At 42.0% G+C, this 18060-nt stretch overlaps 1 protein-coding gene across 1 annotated transcript in view; it reads right to left on the bottom strand.

Annotated features, from left to right (window-relative positions):
• adamts16 (ADAM metallopeptidase with thrombospondin type 1 motif, 16) overlaps positions 1-18060 on the bottom strand; it is a 152935-nt gene that overhangs the window by 2490 nt on the left and 132385 nt on the right. The window contains exons 19-22 of the mRNA XM_078428253.1: positions 10453-10657; positions 7099-7293; positions 4282-4506; positions 935-1082 (exon numbers count right to left, since the gene is read on the bottom strand). Coding sequence (XP_078284379.1) covers positions 935-1082; positions 4282-4506; positions 7099-7293; positions 10453-10657 — 773 coding nt within the window. The remainder of the gene's footprint in view (positions 1-934; positions 1083-4281; positions 4507-7098; positions 7294-10452; positions 10658-18060) is intronic.

The following is an 18060-nucleotide window of genomic DNA, read 5'->3' as shown; positions in this document are numbered from 1 at the left end:
AAAATGGCAAATGTGGACTTTTTGTTCCATCTTTTAACAAGATAATTATTAGACATCTACTCTTTCATGTTGGACCACACTTCAAAATGTTTATTTGTCAAAATAAATAAAATAATTAATACCCGATTTTCACCTAAACAATTTTTGAGATGATATCTGAGAGATTCAGGGGAAGGGAAAAAGAGCCATTACTGTAGTGGGAAGGAGCACAATACTGTTTGAAGTTTTGAAGCAGTCAGCAAACCATTAATTTTAAAGCCATTAATATATAAAATGTTATAAATATGTTCTCCAATAGACAAATGCCTTAGTAATTATCAGAAATAAGTAGCCATAGCTAGATCTGTGCTTGCTACATGGTCTTGTACATGATATATAACCATATGCTCTCTCTAATTTGAGTACCATTATGATGCATGGCAAGTTTCTATAATATAGCATTTAAAATGGAGTCATAGTGATACAGCATGGAAACAGGCCCTTCGGCCCAACTAGCTCACACTGGCTATCATGTCCCAGCTATACTAGTCCCACCTGCCCGTGTTTGGTCCATAATCCTCCAAACCTGTCCTATCCATGTACCTATCTAACTGTTTCTTAAATGTTGGGATAGTCCCTGCCTCAACTACCTCCTCTGGCATACACCCATTGTTTCATACACCCACCGCCCTTTGTGTGAAAAATGTGCCCCGCAGATTCCTATGAAATCTTTTCCCCTTCACCTTAAACTTATGTCTCCTGGTCATCAATTCACCTTCTCTGGGCAAGAGACTCCGTGCTTCTACTCGATCTATTCCTCTCGTGATTTTATACATTCCTCTCATGATTTTTATTAAAATCGTATTGTAAAAATGTGCAAACATAAAATTGTAGCTTATTTTCCAGAAGGGATGTTAAAGGAATTATCAGTGCAAGACATTCTTTGTGCTCTCACCTTTTTTTTCGGGTACAGGACAGAAATTGGTGTTGCAGGCTTCTGTTGTGGCTGGTTTCTGATGCAGAAGACAGCCTGAGGTGGGCCTGCCGTACGCAAGACAGTGTACTGCACGTGCCCGCACCCCTCCCCCACAGCTAACGGAGCACTAGAGAGCAACATGGGAAAAAAACTGTCACTACCTGATTTCTTTAAGAGAAGTGAAATAGAGTAAACCCTTATTCTAATGGACCATAGAAGGGTGGGGTGGGGGAGGTGGTGTCTGATTGTCTGCAATAACCAAGTAAGGGATTATCATCATACATGTAGTGCAAGCAAACAACTGCAGATGCTGGTTAATCACAAAAGGACACAAAGTGCTGGAGTAACGCAGCATGTCTTTGGCAAACATGTATAGGTGACGTTTCATGTCGAGACCCTTCTTCAGACTCTCGGTCTGGAACTGGGCCTGGAATCCAGGGAGTTGATGGCCCTGGCCTGACGGGGGAGAGGCGAGGATCGATGGAGTCATTGGTTGTGGCCCGTGGGCGGCTGAAACACAGGTAAGGGTCGGTGGTGGCAGGTGCAGCCTCGGAGGGGCAGTACAGCAGGGGGCGGCCCGGCAACCCAGCCTGGAGTGAAGGTCGGTAGGTCCGTCTGCTCTAACCACAATCCATTATAAAGAGGCCCGAAATAACAAGCGTTTACTAGATATTGAACGTGTATTCATGGCAATAAAAAGAGAAAACATGATTCCAGCACATCCTATGTATTATATCATGTGTCTGTTATACACTAGTGAAGTGGTGCATGTCCATGGACTAAACAAACAAACAAATTAACATTAAAGAAAAACATACATCTGAAAACACAATGAACCTTTAATGCCCTCGTCCTAACAATTGTCACCAAACTAAATTATTTATAGAAGAATTCAAAAACCAGAAAATGCTGGAAACACTCACTAGGTCAAGCAGCATCCGTGGAAAAAGACAGTTAACATCTCAGATCAAAAACCCTTTGCTTGAACCAATAAACTACTTTTACATTGCAGAGAGCCGAGAAAATGAGGGATATGACGAAGGGAATATTTCCAAGAGGGTGAATGTAGGATTGCTGTGGGATTAAGTGGTTGAAAAACTAGGTTGATGGGTAAATGAGGTCAGTTTGGTGAGAGGGCACACAAACAAAATAACATAAAGGTTCTGAAAAGCTTTCACTTCTTCCAGTATACTACAACCAGTTCTCACAATGTGGTATCTTTTACATTGGAGAAACGAATGAAGATTTGGTGATGTAACTGTGTTTAGTTTGCGACTTTAATTGTCCATCCTCCTGCCACCGAAACCTGCTATGCAGCTTCTCTTTTAAATACAGCACATTCGAGCCATAGTCTTGCAGTGTGGAAACAGGCCCTTTGACAAAACTTTCCCACCCTGACCATCCATACTAGTCCCATTTGCCTACGTTTAGCCCATATCCCTCTAAACCTGGCCTATCCATGTCCAATTGCTTCAAAAAAAATGCGATAATCCCTGCATCAACTACCTCCCCCAGCAGCTTATTCCATACATCCACCATCCTTTGTGTGAAAAAGTTGCCCCTCATATTCCTCTAAAATCTTTTCCCCTTCACCTTATACCTATGCCCTCTGGTTTACGATTCCTCTACTCTGGGCAAGAGACTGTGTGGATCCTTTACACAATTTGCTTCATAATAATAATATATTCCTTTATTCGTCCCACACCGGGGAAATTTAAAGTGTTACAGCAGCAAAGTGGATAGCAAGAGAGCAAGAGATCATTCATTATAAATAAAAGATACATAAATTGTCATCAGTTTTTTTTCCGTGTGTTCTTAGCTGTTATTGTTGACTCGTCTGCTGGGAGCAGTGCTGGTTGTGAAGTCTCACAGCAGCGGGAAGGAAGGACCTCCTATATCTCTCCTTCACGCACTTAGGGTGAAGGAGTCTGCCACTGAAGGAGCTACTCAGTGCAGTGACAGTGTCCTGCATGGGGTGGGAGTCGTTGTCCAGCAGCGATGTTAACTTTGCCATCATCCTCCTTCTTTGCACTAAAACCCAGTGTTCCAGAGTAACATCAACATACAAAAATTAAACTTGAACCAACTGATAAGGAATTCCACAGTGGCAATACTTTTGTAACCTGGTATTCACGGCTCAAGTGGAAAGAAATATCAAGATAAGACGGGAATTATTTCATCTGCCTGGGTTTAGTCCAACAAGGAGGTCTACACTACCAAATGACCGTTACAGTCTGGTTTAGTGGCACCAGAATTGAGCTTTGCCATCAGACTGCAATTCCCAAAGATGCATTTTCACCCTTAGAACGTCTTAAAAAAATTGCAAAATTTGTAAGTAAATTATGTCCAAACCAAGGCACTGCTAGTATGTCTCTGTAATTTCTTCCGCGACACAATGAAAAATAATTGTTTTTTGCAATGTTTACAAACGTGTGGTGTGACTTTCATCCATTAGAGGGCAGAAACTATGCAGGACAATAACTGTATCTATAGCCCCCCGCAACAAATTCCTGATAGACCCTCCCTCCCAAAGTGTAAGTCTCTGTGGTTGAGCTTATATCCAAAACAAATGCCCATAACAAATGGACATCCAGATATTAGTCATTTAATTTTAGCTGGTGTAAATCTGTCTAATCTCAACTGATGAAGGCATAGCAATAAAAGATTGACAGGAATAAATAGGTGATTCATCGCTAGGACTAATTTTAGAATGGGCCAACAAACAAACCCCATAAAATAACTTGTTTTAGTTGAAAATATTTCCGAGGCGACAATATGCTGATGGCAGCAAGGCACAGTTTGTTCGCTCGCAGCTGCTGATAGAGGCACTCACTAATCCCAGGACAGGCCCTTGCTGGTGGAGTAATTCACTGTTCCCTTGATAGGTCATTGCTGCTCAATTTAACTCACCAATCTCAGTACTGTCCATGCTGGTGGTCTCAATTTATTAATCCCAGTACTACTACGTGCTGGATGAACTCATTCACTGACTCTTCATTGTGAGCACAAAATGATCAAAAAATATATTTTTTAGCATCAGGTAATTCCAAGGCTTAGGGTTTCTTGTAATATAGAAAACTATTCATAATTGGAATTAATTTATTTGGAGAAAGCAGTACAGTATAATTGTAACCTTAAAGATCATTCCAATTATATTTGCCTGAACTTTTAGAGGTACACTTGCTGGTAAAGTTCTCCAATTAAATTTGGATTTTAGTTCCATGTCATTACGCACAATGGCATTCCCACGAACAAAGCTACCATGCTTCCACTTGATTCCTGCCAAAAATTGAGCAAATGTTACCGGAATATCAACATGCTCCCACCTGAGACCAGGGCGAGGCGTACCAGCTGGTCAGTGCGTTGCTGAAAGCGGTCTCGTTTGGTGGTTTGGGACACACTCGTAGAACACAGGCTCTCTCCAGCTCCAGATTGGGTCTTGGCAAGTGATTACACCTCTTGTAAGCAAACTCTTTGTACTTTCCAGAAGTGTCTTTGTCTGCACACTTCAAGTGTCTCTTCTGAATCCCTTTACCGCAAGTTACAGAACACTGGAAAATAAAGAGAAAAAGTAACAGAAGCGCAATGTGATTTAAACTTCTGGATGTTGGTAATTTTTGAACTTCAGATTAAATCAGGCCAAGTAGGCAACTTCAGCAAGACTGGGCATAAAGAGCAGCCACCGTAAACGTAAATAGACAGGAAATTAAAGCAAAGTGTGCAATCCTGTATGATGGAGTGTCATCCCTTCAGTTTCTTTGCTTATTTCCAACGTTTCTACTTTTTTGAGCTCAAAGTAAGACCAGAGATTTGGGACCAAACATGATATCAGGGTATATGAATTTCCATACTAATATTCAAGCCCCAGTTTGAAAATTTATTGTTCACTGTCTCTGCTGATTTGTCTCGACAAAGGCTCTTGACTCAAAGTCGACTGTCCATTTTCCTCACAGACACGGTTTGACCTGCTCGATATCTCCAGCTGCTCTCCTGTCTTAATCCAGATTCCTGCACCTGTAGTCTCGTGCCTTCCACTGATTTATCATTGCACATTGGACAAGTGGTACCTATTCCTTGCATTTTGTGAATAATAGTGAACCGAGTTATAGAATAAGAAATAGAAGCTGGAGCAGGCCATTTTGCCCCTCGTGTCTGCTCTGCCATTCAACGGGACTGCGGTTGATTTTCCACAACACTCTGGCGGTGATATTTTACTGGATGAATTTTGGAATTGAGGACAATAGACGATAGGTGCAGGAGGAGGCCATTCGGCCCTTCGCGCTGGCACCGCCATTCAATGTGATCATGGCTGATCATTCTCAATCAGTACCCCGTTCCTGCCTTCTCCCCATACCCCCTGACTCCGCTATCCTTAAGAGCTCTATCCAGCTCTCTCTTGAATGCATTCAGAGAATTGGCCTCCACTGCCTTCTGAGGCAGAGAATTCCACAGATTCACAACTCTCTGACTGAAAAAGTTTTTCCTAGTCTCAGTTCTAAATGGCCTACCCCTTATTCTTAAACTGTGGCCCCTTGTTCTGGACTCCCCCAACATTGGGAACATGTTTCCTGCCTCTAACGTGTCCAACCCCTTAATAATCTTATACGTTTCGATAAGATCTCCTCTCATCCTTCTAAATTCCAGTGTATACAAGCCTAGTCGCTCCAGTCTTTCAACATATGACAGTCCCGCCATTCCGGGAATTAACCTAGTTAACCTAGAGGAATGGGATGGTGGTGGCCTGCCGTAGATGATGATATCATGGTTGTGCAGTCTCATGTGGGATCGTGTGTGGCTCACGAGTCCGATGTGCGAACCACTCACGTGGGAGCTGATGAAGGCCGCTGTGGGAGGATTTAGGTCTGCAGCCTCCTGTCCCCGGCACTAATTAGTCGGCTTCGGTGATTGTCTTTGAGACTGCTGACCGCCTTCCTAGTGGTTGTACGCCAGCCAGTCCTGTCACAGGCACGGGTTTCCAGTTCTTTTGAGGCTAGGCCTGCGTGCTGGAGGTGGTCCTTGAACCGTTTCTTTGAACCGTTTCTTTGGGCACCCTGTGTTCCTTTGACCCTGTGACAGAACTCCGTACAGAAGTTGACGAGGCATGTGGGAATCATCCATCCGGATCACACGGCCTGTCCATTGAAGCTGGGCCTTTATCATCATTGTTTCGATGATTGTGAAGCTGGACCGGTCCAGCACTTCCACGTTGGTCACCCTGTCCTGCCAGCGAATGCCCACGATGTACCGCGGAGAGCGCAGGTGGAATTTCGCAAGCTGCCGGATGTGCTTCCTGCACAAGGTCCATGTTTCACATCCATACAGCAAGCTGGAGAGTACTACGCCAGCGGGGTAAGAAGAAATAATCTGATCACAGAGGAGATATGGTTGAAGGGGGTTGGGTAGGGTGGAGTGATGCATAGGAGGTTTGGGATCTTGGGATATCATGGACTGGCAGATTGTGGTTTGACAGCAGTGTGACTGGGACAGGGAAAGGATGAAGATGAATTGTAGTCATAGAGCACAGAAACAGGCCCTTTGCCCCAACTTAAACATGTTGACCAAGATGCCCATCTATGCCGATCCCATTTGGCTGTGTTTTACCCATATATCCCTCCAAACATTTCCTGTCTATGTACCTGTCCAAAGTAATGAGTTGCAAGCTTATATGGGTTATCTCAGGGAAGTACTCACTGAATTTTTGAGGCCATGTGGTTCCAGTAACATAGAAACATAGAAAATAGATGCAGGAGTAGGCCATTCGGCCCTTCGAGCCTGCACCGCCATTCAATATGATCATGGCTGATCATGGCAGTAATATCCCTCTCGAGTGCTCCCAAGACAACGTGCTCCATGTTTACCCTCAATGCTCCAAAAGAACTTTGCACATTAAATGATCCCCATCCCATGCAGCTCTGATGAAAAGTTGCAACAAGCTGGAAGTCTGGTGTCCTGAAGCCCTCGAGTGAAATTAACAAGGCGGTACAAAATAGTCACTGGATATTATAACCGTTAAAATATTATTACATAATGCTGAGAACCAAAGGTGCTCCAATCTTTACAGTTAATCATTGTTAGTTATTTATTATTTTCTATTGCTGGTTGATCCATGAGTTAATGTATTCCTTTCAGGGTGGTTACTGTACCTCAGTCCATGTAGATATAAACCACTGCATTTTGCGATGCTTATGACAACGCTTCAGCAGGCAGGTTTCCTGGCTCTTGGGTTTCGGCTGTGCTTTGCAGGAACTGCCGTGTAGAATCTGTGTACCCGCAGTAGAATATGTGCTCTTGCAAACAACACTCCTCTTCCTCCACCCTTTCCCACATGTTCGGGAACACTGGGGAGAAGGAAAACAGTGAAACAATTGGCTTGTAAATCAGAATTTACGTAAGTTTCCTTATGTCCATGGTGAGAAAGAAAGTCTTGGGAGATGAGACATTGCGGCATCGGGATTGGGAGCGTAATTCAGCAAGCTAATGCTGGATGAAGCAGTCCATGATAGTTTAAAGACACTCTACATAATTTGGAGAGAAACTACTGGAGGAAATCAGTGGGTCAGGCAGCATTTGTGGAGCAAATAGGACAGTTGACGTTTCAGGTGGGAGCCCTTCATGAAGCAGAATCACAAACCGAAACATTGTCTGTCCATTTCCTTCTGCAGATACTACCTTACCCGCTGAGTTCCTCCAGTTTTTCTTTTGTGGCTCTGAATTTGGAGGGTGTTTGGGCAGCCAACAGCAGGTTCTGAAGCAGCCCAGTTAAGTCTCTATATGTCAGCGGGATGTCACTTTAAATAGAACTCGCAGTACAAAATTAACACAATGTTAGTGTTAACTTGTGGTACTGAGACTGATTCACCACTTGAATTGGTGCCACCTTTGAGTTCCAAATTACATCAATTAGGGAAAAAGGCCTGCCCATGTAACCAGAAAAACACATCTGCTGCATGACCATGAACAGTGCAGTGAAGTGCTAAGCCCAATTTTGCAATAAGCTGGACATGATCATGCTTTGTGCATTCAAAAACAGTACTCATCAATCCAGTTCCTTTTCAATTGTTTTTAATCCCACTGCTGCCTGCAGATATCTCTGGCCTCTTTTCTTTTCCATCTCAATTGATTGGAAAATTGGGAACAGCATTTGTTTTGGGGGCTGGAGGGAAAGGTGAGATGTTGTACCTGGCCCCCAGCATTTTGTTATCGCTGGATCAAGTATCTGCTACGTTGTCTTCCAAGAAAGAGGGAAGCAAGTTACTGAATAGATTAGGCGATCGGCGAGTCATACAGTCATACAGTACGGAAACAGACTCTTCGGCCCAACTTGCCCACGCCAACCAACATGCTCTATCCACACGAGTCCCACCTGCTTGTGTTTGGCCCAAATCCTTCAAAAACATATCCAATCCATGTACCTGTCCCAAATGTTTTTGAAATGTTGTGATAGTATCTGCCTTAACTACCTCCTCTGGCAGCTCATTCCAGATACCCACCACCCTATGTGTAAAAAAAAAATTGCCCCTCACCTCAAACCAAATTCCTCTGGTTCTTGATTCCCCTACTCTGGGCAAATGACTGGGTATGCATTATTCTATCTATTCCACTCATGATATTATACACCTCTAAAAGATCATCCCTCATCCTCTTGCGCTCCAAGGAATAATGTCCTAGCCTGCTCACCTAGTCTCCACTAACTGTGGCCTCACCAATGTGCTGTACAACTGTAGCATGACCTACTCTATACTCAATACTATGACTGATGAAGGCCAATGTGCCAAAAGCCTTCTTGACCACCCTATCTACCTATGATACCACTTTCAAGGAACTATATACCTGCACTCCAAGATCTCTCATCTTCTACAAAGCCCTGCCATTCACTGTGTAGGTGAACCTTGAGGTACTCTACTAGTCATAGGCCTCCAGTCCGAAAAACAACCTTTCACCATCACCCCCTGATTCCTTCCATCAAGCCAAATTTTCTATCCAGTTAGCTATCTCTCCTTGGATCCCACATGATCGACCCTTCCAGAGCAGCCAACCATGTGGAATTTTGTCGAATGCCTTTCTGAAATCCATACATACAATGTCTACAGCTCCATCATTATCAAACTTTTTGGTCACATTTTCAAAAAACTCAATCAGATTCAAGAGACACGACCGTCCATGTACAAAACCGTGCTGACTAACCCTAATCATCCATTGCCCATCTAAATGCATGTATATCCTATCCCTCAGAATACTCTAGCAACTTTCCGACCACAGATCTTAGACTCACTAGCCTATAGTTCCCAGGCTTTTCCTCGCAGCCCATCTTAAATAAAGGCACAACATTTATCCAGGATGATTATCCAGGGGTATCACTTCATGGATTAGTGTGTGAGGCTGTGGAGAGAGGAGCCATTTGATGATGCCTTTAGACACAATACTATGACTGGGAAACAATTCCCAAGATTGCCTTAGACTGTGATCTTTACCAACGGACCCCTATTATGTGTCTGAAGACTCACTATGACTTCCAAAGCCTCCTGCACTGCACCTCGAGTATGGTTGTTCTTTCACCACATTATGGCTTACACTGTCAGATCCTTCAAACATGTTGTGAAGTTTTAATCAGTTCTGTCCTGTTTGGCTCAGGAACAATGTGTCACAACCTGCCACAATGACTGGTTATCATGGACAGGCTGTTGAAACTCTAATATGCAGGCAGCACAAGTTTTGTGAGCAACCTGCACCTGGTTATGATGGCACGGTAAAAGCGTGTGCTGTAATAATAGTAGCCATCTTACAGCACCATCCAATTTACCCCTGTTTTTGTGGGTATACAAGAACTAGACCAACATTTCATTTAAACAGGAACTCTGTCGGATCAGCACAAAGAAATGGTTCAATGAGTAATTTGATTGGTTTTTGTTTTTAAACTATTTGAAATTACCTATATGAAGGTAGCTGATTTGTGTAATGAAAGGTATTTACAAAGCAATTACAGAGGTGAAGCCTGAATCACATTGCAGGAGTTAAGGAAACATTTCTTGAGATATCTATTTCTTAGCTTTCATCTTTATCAGCAGTGACTTTTACATTAATGTTGGTAGATTAAACCTTGTAGTTAGCCTGAAGAGCATTGGACAAAATTATGTTTTTCATTCTATAACTTGTAATTGAAGTTAATGCTTGACAAGACTGTTGCAACCAACTGAATTATGATCAATGCAATGAATGTGTGGAAAATTTAGTGTAGAGAACTTTGAATGTAATATATAGTTCAAATTACATTGTAATCCACACATATCCCTCGGATTGTTATTGCATATTTTCTAAGTATTGCTGAACTTACAATGAAATGTTAAAAATCCTCTAATCCACATTGGTTATGTTCATCATCAGAACAGGGAACACTGGATCTATTAATACGTTTACATTAGTGTTGGTCAAGCTATCGGATGTTCTTTACAAAGCCCAGAGTAATGGCTAGTTATTTCAGTAAAAGCTTTGATGTGTACCTCGGACCAGGCTCCGACACTCCATGCTGGTGGACAGTTGTGGACGTTACACACTTGTTTTCGCATCGGCATGGGAAATGGGCATAACATCTGGTGCACATCTTCCAGCTTATTGTAAGCAACTCTTCGAGTGCAGCGGATCTGCCTGTGCTGCTCCCCTCTGCCACACGTTTGGCTGCATTCTCCCCAGTCGCCAACAGCCCAGCTGTGGAAACATCAAAGCAGTTCACGAGCATAGATTAGAGTGGAGAATTAAAACTGACTGTTATCAGAAACCTGGAATGCAAGGTCACGTCTGTTCTTATCACTACCTGATCCCACACTAATGCTGTATTTGATCGAATGAAACAGATTAGGCAGAATTAATTTAGTTATATCAAATCTGTGTGGCTCACTTTACTTTAGAGTCAACATGCCTTTGTCCCACTCAGTCAGAGGTACATCAGATAATCAGAGGTTTATTGAACTTAAGTTTTAATCAACATTTATGTTCAGCTCTCCTGTTCAAAAGATTCATCCAAGCTGATTTCTTAAAGTAAAAAGCCTGGCAAATTGCTCAAAGATAGCAAATGGGTTAAAAAAAAGCTTGCTTCCGAGCAACCTGAAAGGTAAAGTTAACTGGAAGTGAATAATTTTTGACACTGTTACCGTTTTGTGGGGACATTGATGTTGCCTTAAAAGCAAGTGATTATTATTTATAAGAGCGATCTCACCGAATTGGGATTTACAAACAAAATTTTAGTATCACAAATTATTCAATGGGAGAAAAATGGCATTTGATACTACATATTGGATGGAAACCAGGTGACTGCGTGGTAAAAAACTCAGATTTACCATTGTAACTGCAAGTTCTACAGCTTAGCCTCATCTATTTATTCAAACCATAGCTCTGATTATGGTTCAAAAGAACTCTGACTGCAGACATTGTGGGCTGTAGGGCCAGTTTTTGTGCTGTACTGTTCTGTTTTAAATCAAACCAAAGTTGATTGGCAGACATAAACGACTGAAGGTGCAACTGCAAAATATCCATGCATGGGGCTGAGTTCCTGTCCACAGGCTTTCACAGGTCTAGGTCATCATGGCACCTTATTCTCCTCTACAGAACTGCTCCTCCCTCCCTGCCCACCAACCAGCATCTTGCCAGCACATGGACAAAGACTGCCTGATCTTTCTCTATCATTGACTTCCTTGCAGCCTGTAATGCTTGTACAAAACGGGAGATGGACTGGCAAAGATAGGGGAGGAATTAAAATGTCTTGGGTCTGAAACAAAGTGCATGAGTCAGTTTTGCTTTTTGCCTTATATGGTATGTACCTGTCCAATATCCTTTTGGGATTAAAAAAAAATACTTGTATATTAATATTTTGTTGTTAATAGGTAGAATCATTCAAAACTAATGGCTCAGTTCAGTGTTTAATAACTATCAAATAGTGTGGTGGAATTTAATTAAATAGTGACAGCATGAAGAACCATTGGTTTCTCTTGGTGAAGCCTATTTTAACTGCTTTAGCAAAATTCTATTGCAATCATCAATTTATTATATTGCATAGTTAGCTGACCGTGAATGAATTATGAGATTACATTCAGTGTATCAGTACCCATTTGAATACTGCAATTATTTTCCATATGCTAAACTGGGGTTTAAGCTTCCATTAAGGTATGTCACAGGAAGAATTTATATTATAAGATAAAGCAGAAATCTAGAGTCCTTGACACACATGGTGGATGGTTATTAGGATAGGAGACATGACTGTTCTCATTAAAAGCACCCAAGACTTGTTTACTTAATTTAGAAAGCACTTTGAACAGTGGCAACTGATTCAGTATTGGACTGTATTATTGACACAATAATATCTTGCTGGTAAATCACAAATCGTTAAAACCCACAAACAAGTTCTGATGGTGAGCCACTATGTTCTAAGCAAGGGCTGGACTGGCCAAGGAACAGTTGGAAATGAATGCTGCCTCTCATGATTCCGTGTTCAGACTGGGCTGCACCAAAGTGGGTGTTGGAGGAGCAAGGAATGAGAGAAGGCTGGCAGTCAGGGGCTGATCCAGACCTGGGAGTGTTGAGGGGAAGATGCGGTGCTTGTGGGTGGGGTTAGCTGGTCAAAGATTGAGGGTTGGTTGGGTCTTGGGGTTGGGACAGTAGTGGCTGGCAGGCTGGAGGACAGATTTTGATGTAGTGAACAGAAAAAATGGGAATTCATTGCGGAATCAGGCCAACAAGGCTTGAGTGTCCAGCTGTTAAAACTGCTGGGGAGCTTGGTCAGTTTTATTAGGAGTCTGAAGGGGAGAGTGCGAAGCCTCAGCCCTTGTGGGAGCATAAGCCTGGAATCAGGAGTGCTTGGAAGCAAGCAATAAGAGCTCTGAAGGTGGTCATGGCGTGGAATATTAAAATCTGCGTGCTCTAGAAGAGACCAACAATGTCCGATCCTCAGAACAACATGCACTAGTTTCCTGTGAATTTCAATTTCAAAAATAAATGATTTTCCTTCACATAACACTGTTAAAAATGGTGTTGTATGAGCAAGCTCCTTAAGATATCAAAATGAAGTGAAATGTGACGATGAGGCAGGAGGATTATCAGTCAGCCATCCCAAGGAGTGAGCTTTTACACCATCCCACCTGCAGGGTAACCTTCCATCTACCAAGGGAACAAAATGATTTTTTAAAATACATAGAATTATCAAAATGAATTGACAGAAACAGGCCATTCAACCCACTCCAGGTGTGCCTATCTGTACTAACTCATTTGCCTGCATTAAACCTGTATCCCACTACATTTTCTTTCAAAATACTTATTCAAACACCTATTAAATGTTGTAATGGTATTGGCTTCTACCACCTCCTTCAGCAACTCATTCCAGATATTTATCACCCCGTGTGTGAAAATCTTAACCTTCAAATCTTGTTAAAATATCTTCCGCTCCACTCAAAATCATATCCTCTAGATCCAGACTCCCCTTCTCTGGAAAAATTGATTCTGGTAATCTATCCTGTCTATGTCCCTCAATTTTATAAACTTGCAGAAAGTCACACCTCACCCTCCATTCCAGTGAGAGTAAACCCAACTTATTCAATCTCTCAAATAGGCACAAAAAGCTGGAGTAACTCAGTGGGACAGGCAGCATCTCTGGAGAGAAGGAATGGGTGACGTTATGGGTCAAGAAGGTCTCTCCAGAGATGCTGCCTGACCCGCTGAGTTACTCCAGCATTTTGTGTCTACCTTAAATCTAATAAACCGTTTCATTCACACTTTCAAGAGGGCTGGAACAGAGGTTTGTAGTACAAATCACTTGACTTCTCTCAGGTTCCCAATAGCCATTGGTGAGTTACTGCCATCATCTGTGCTCAGTCACCCATCTAGTGCTAGTGCAGCACGCCAGTCGATGACAGCTGGCTGGCTCACAGCTCGGGAGAGTATGAGAGCAAGGAACTCAGACTGTAACTCAAACCACCACTGACACAACCAGAAAAACATCTGTCAGCACTTATACATGTTGCCTTCACAGTTATTTAGTGGCCCCATTCTCTCAAATTATAAATAGTGTTTATTAACTCGACAACATATGTCATTACCTTGACACAAACTCTCTCAGTATTTCCTACTCGGCCACAGACAGTAGTAAACATTACCTTTAACACTAAATTAAATTAAGGATTCATATCTTGGGGAAACAAGTGTTCCTTTTTGCTGATTTAAGATAGAGGATTTGGCTCATAGCCAAAGATCACAGACGGCATATAAGAACGGTCAGAGATATCAGTTACAAAAAATGGTATTTACTGGACGGCTTAAGAAATGTTTAAATGCCAGTGTGCATCACTAATAAGGCAAACCATGGGAATTATGTCACCTCCTATAAAGAAGCTCTCTGCGTGACTAAATCATTTTTGCATCAACAATTTTTGCAAGCACTGCAGTTCTACTGACTGGTGTGTCTGCTCCAATCTCGTGTGAGAATGCACTAATGTCTGCATAAATCTTATAAAAATACTCCTATTGTACATTTACTGCAAAATTATCAACCGTAATAACAAGGGCATTGTAGAAAACATTACAAACACTGTATTAGTATTCTATTGATGATCCTATAAACCATTTCAGTATGAAAAGCATCGGTCATCCTATTCTTCTGTAATCCAAATCACCAGAAGCAATTTAAATCACCAGAAGTAGTCCCACCCACAAAATTAATTAACCACAGGCATAATTTTCGTTAGCACAGAATCCATCATGTTGAGCAAGTTAAAACTTTGTTCTTCCTCTGGAATGTCAACATTTGTTTCTGGATTGGGACAGGGTAAAAGGCGAAATGTGGGCTGGAGTATTCCTGTCCACTTGAAACAAAGTATCTCGGTGATGGCCTGTCACAACAAAACGCACAAGGCAGGGGGTCTGCCATTGATTAAACACCCAGTACACACAGTGAGTGGTCTTGATATTCACATCATGACAAAAAAGTGAAGTCCAGCTGACCCCTGCCAAACACTGGACTGTACCAGTAGCTTAGGCAGTGAATCAAAGATTTCAGCCAGGAAACTCCATTTCCAATATATATTTTTTTAAATGCCGCAGGCACAGGAGAAACCATTCTCAGCAACCTTAGACAGTAAGTATCACAGCTGCTGGCCAGTGCAAAATCTGGTAAAACAACAATTCTCAAGTAATGCATTTTATTTTTGTGTGAGAAGTACTGAAATGTATCTAAAATCTTCATTTGAGTTTAAATAGATCACTTCTGCAAAATTAAAATAGGACTTACATACGCAGAGGTCATTCTGTATTTCTGTTAATTTCAATGGTATGTGGCAGATTGTTTGGTGTTATTTACAAAGTGCACAGATGCATTCAAGACCTGCAAACTCATACTGAAGGGCCACTTGTTCCGTAACAGGAAGGTAACTTGCACCTTGGTTCTTGTACCTTGCAGGCCTTAAATTAAGATCCAAAGTCACAAAAAGCCTGATCTGACCGAGCACACTGTGCCAGAGTCCACGTAATTTATTATCAAGCGGGTAGCTCTTTTTATTCTAAAATATACCTTCCATGTTGTTTACTCCCACACTCATCGCTATCTTTAGAACTCATGTGTCAGCCTGACTATTCTCCCACGCATTCCAATTATTTATTAAATCACAACACCAGCTCTTGATGATGCCTTCCCTGCTGCCAATTATTTCCTTCCACCAATGTTTCTCCACACTAATGATCTTTTCCTATTGTGTTCCTGATTCATTCTTCCTCTCCCACCACTTACAGCCTGAGGGTTACCTGATTTCCTCCATTGGATCTATATTGATGAATCTAATAGAAGAGAGGCCTTGCTTTGCACAAAAGCTACATCTTTGCACCATCTCCTGTTGTGCACAAATCCTAAGGAAGGGGGTAAATTGAATTTTGGATGAAGGAAAGCCTGGGTCCCCTGCATATTTCCACTTTAATATGACTTTCCTGGAGCTGCCTACCCCAGCAGCTTGCTAAATATCATCTGATGGAAACTTTGACCAGTTGCTTGCAATGATTGAAGTCAAAACCTGGATATTGCAAGACTATTGGTTTAAGTTTGGTTAAAAGCAAATTGTGGAAAGTGAAAAGGGTCAGGGAGAGGTTTAGTGAGTTTGTTTTCAAGCAAGATTATAGCCAAGAGATAATGAAGGATTATAAGGAAGTTCATGGGTTCTGGGTGATAAGGGATAGGGAGTGTGCAGCAATATGGTTGGTAAAATTGGAGGTGAGATTGGTGGAGCGGGATGGGATGGGTTGTGAACGATATTACTGAGTTAGACCCAAGAATAGAGAGGCCAGGTGACTGTATGGTTGCTTGGTTTGTACATTGTGTGAGGAGGCAGCAATTCAGAGGAGTGGGGCTGGGTAATCTGAATGAGCAAAGTAAATATGGACGTCATGCCAGAGACTGAATCCAGCTACATCTCGAGAGTGAACACAATTGTCGTTATAAAGAGAACGAGTACAGAAGTGTGAAAATGAACACCTCCAGATTCAGGGACAGTTTCTTCCCTGCGATTATCTGGCAACTGAACCATTCTACCACAACTAGAGAGCAGTCCTGCTCAGACTTTACTGGTTTTTATCTTGCACTGAACGTTATTCCCTTATCACACTGCGAATGGCTCTATTGTAATAATGCATTGTCTTTCGGCTGACTGGTTTGCACGCAACAAAAGCTTTTTACTGTACCTTGGTACGTGACAATAAACTAAACTAAACTAAAACTCGGATTACTGTACTTGGGAGTAACATAATTCTCTGTGCAAATGACATGGAAATAATATCAAGTGCATAAGTGAATCTTGAAAAGTACCAGATGAAATCTCTGATTAGCACAACTCCATTCAGAAGTGATCAAGTTTGCATCACAATGCGAGGCATCTGATTTTCTAGCCCTCAGATTCTAATAATGATGGCTTCTATTAATGTCAACGTGTGCTCTCTTGCTCTACTTTCACTGTTAATTTGAACTGTTGCTTCAGATATATATTTCTGGTATTTTAAGCTCACCTCCTTTTCAAACAACAAAAATCAGGAATGAATTTACACTGTAAGTTGAATATCTGGAATTCAGGTTCTGGCAAATAAGCCTCCAAGCAATGAGGTTGCAGCTGCCTCAGCCAGTTAAATTCCACAGCCACTGGCATGGTTATGAGGAAATAGAGCTGCACAGATTCTGATCCATGGTACTCTCAGCTTGTGTACACTGGGGAGGGAGAACGAGACTGCGAGACAATGAAGGATGAACAAACCGGAGCAACGCGAGGCTGTTCTCAAAGGCAAAGAATGCCTGTGCAGCAGGGATTAGTGTCTGAGCAATAATGGTGGAGGAAAAAAGTGGGAGATAGTAAGCAGGCAATGCTAGCGCAAGCCAAGGAGAGAAAAACAGATAGAAATAGAATGTTTGGGCGGGAGAGCAGTTAGACTTGGCACTCAGTGCTCGATTGTAGCAATAGGTATTAGATAGTAATAACAGGAGGTAGCTCTTGGGAAAGAAAAACAAGAGTCCGGACAGCAATAGAGGCCATGCTTTATCAACTCTGAGAATGCTGTTCTGGTGCCATGCATTTTAACTGTCCACATTAGTGGGAGGTAGGGTAGTCGGGGACTGCTCATTCTTCCTTTGAAGGCTACAATACAGGTTTATAGCCACATAATGAATTAACCTTGCCCCACGTAGAGCTGCATACTACCCATTCACTAGTATATAAAACAACGGGTAACAAACTAGAACAACAGGAATAAGCACAAGGTGTTAACGGTGATGGGAAATGTGGTGCCTCCCAGAATGCAAGGAATGTTGGACTGAGCTCTTGGCTGAAATGCTACCACTGGTTCTGCACATCGCTTTCTCACTGTTAGAGCAATGCTGAGGAATCTGCAATAAGTTCCAGGAGGTAGAAGGTCATGGTCTGATTTAGGTTTCTCCTTCATAATTCAAACCATCTGTTTCAGTGCTTTCTAAATCAAATTTCTTCACAATATCTACTTTTGGGAATCAACAATATCTACTTTTGGAATCAAGAAAGATGAATAATGATTCACAACCTTTATATTAATAGACCTGAAGGCACTTCCTAATTTAAATACCA

This window comes from Rhinoraja longicauda, chromosome 2 (genome assembly GCF_053455715.1).
Source record: "Rhinoraja longicauda isolate Sanriku21f chromosome 2, sRhiLon1.1, whole genome shotgun sequence".
Classification (NCBI taxonomy): domain Eukaryota; kingdom Metazoa; phylum Chordata; class Chondrichthyes; order Rajiformes; family Arhynchobatidae; genus Rhinoraja; species Rhinoraja longicauda.
Note: the sequence above shows the minus strand (reverse complement) of the source record. Positions and strands in the feature narration are given on the sequence as shown.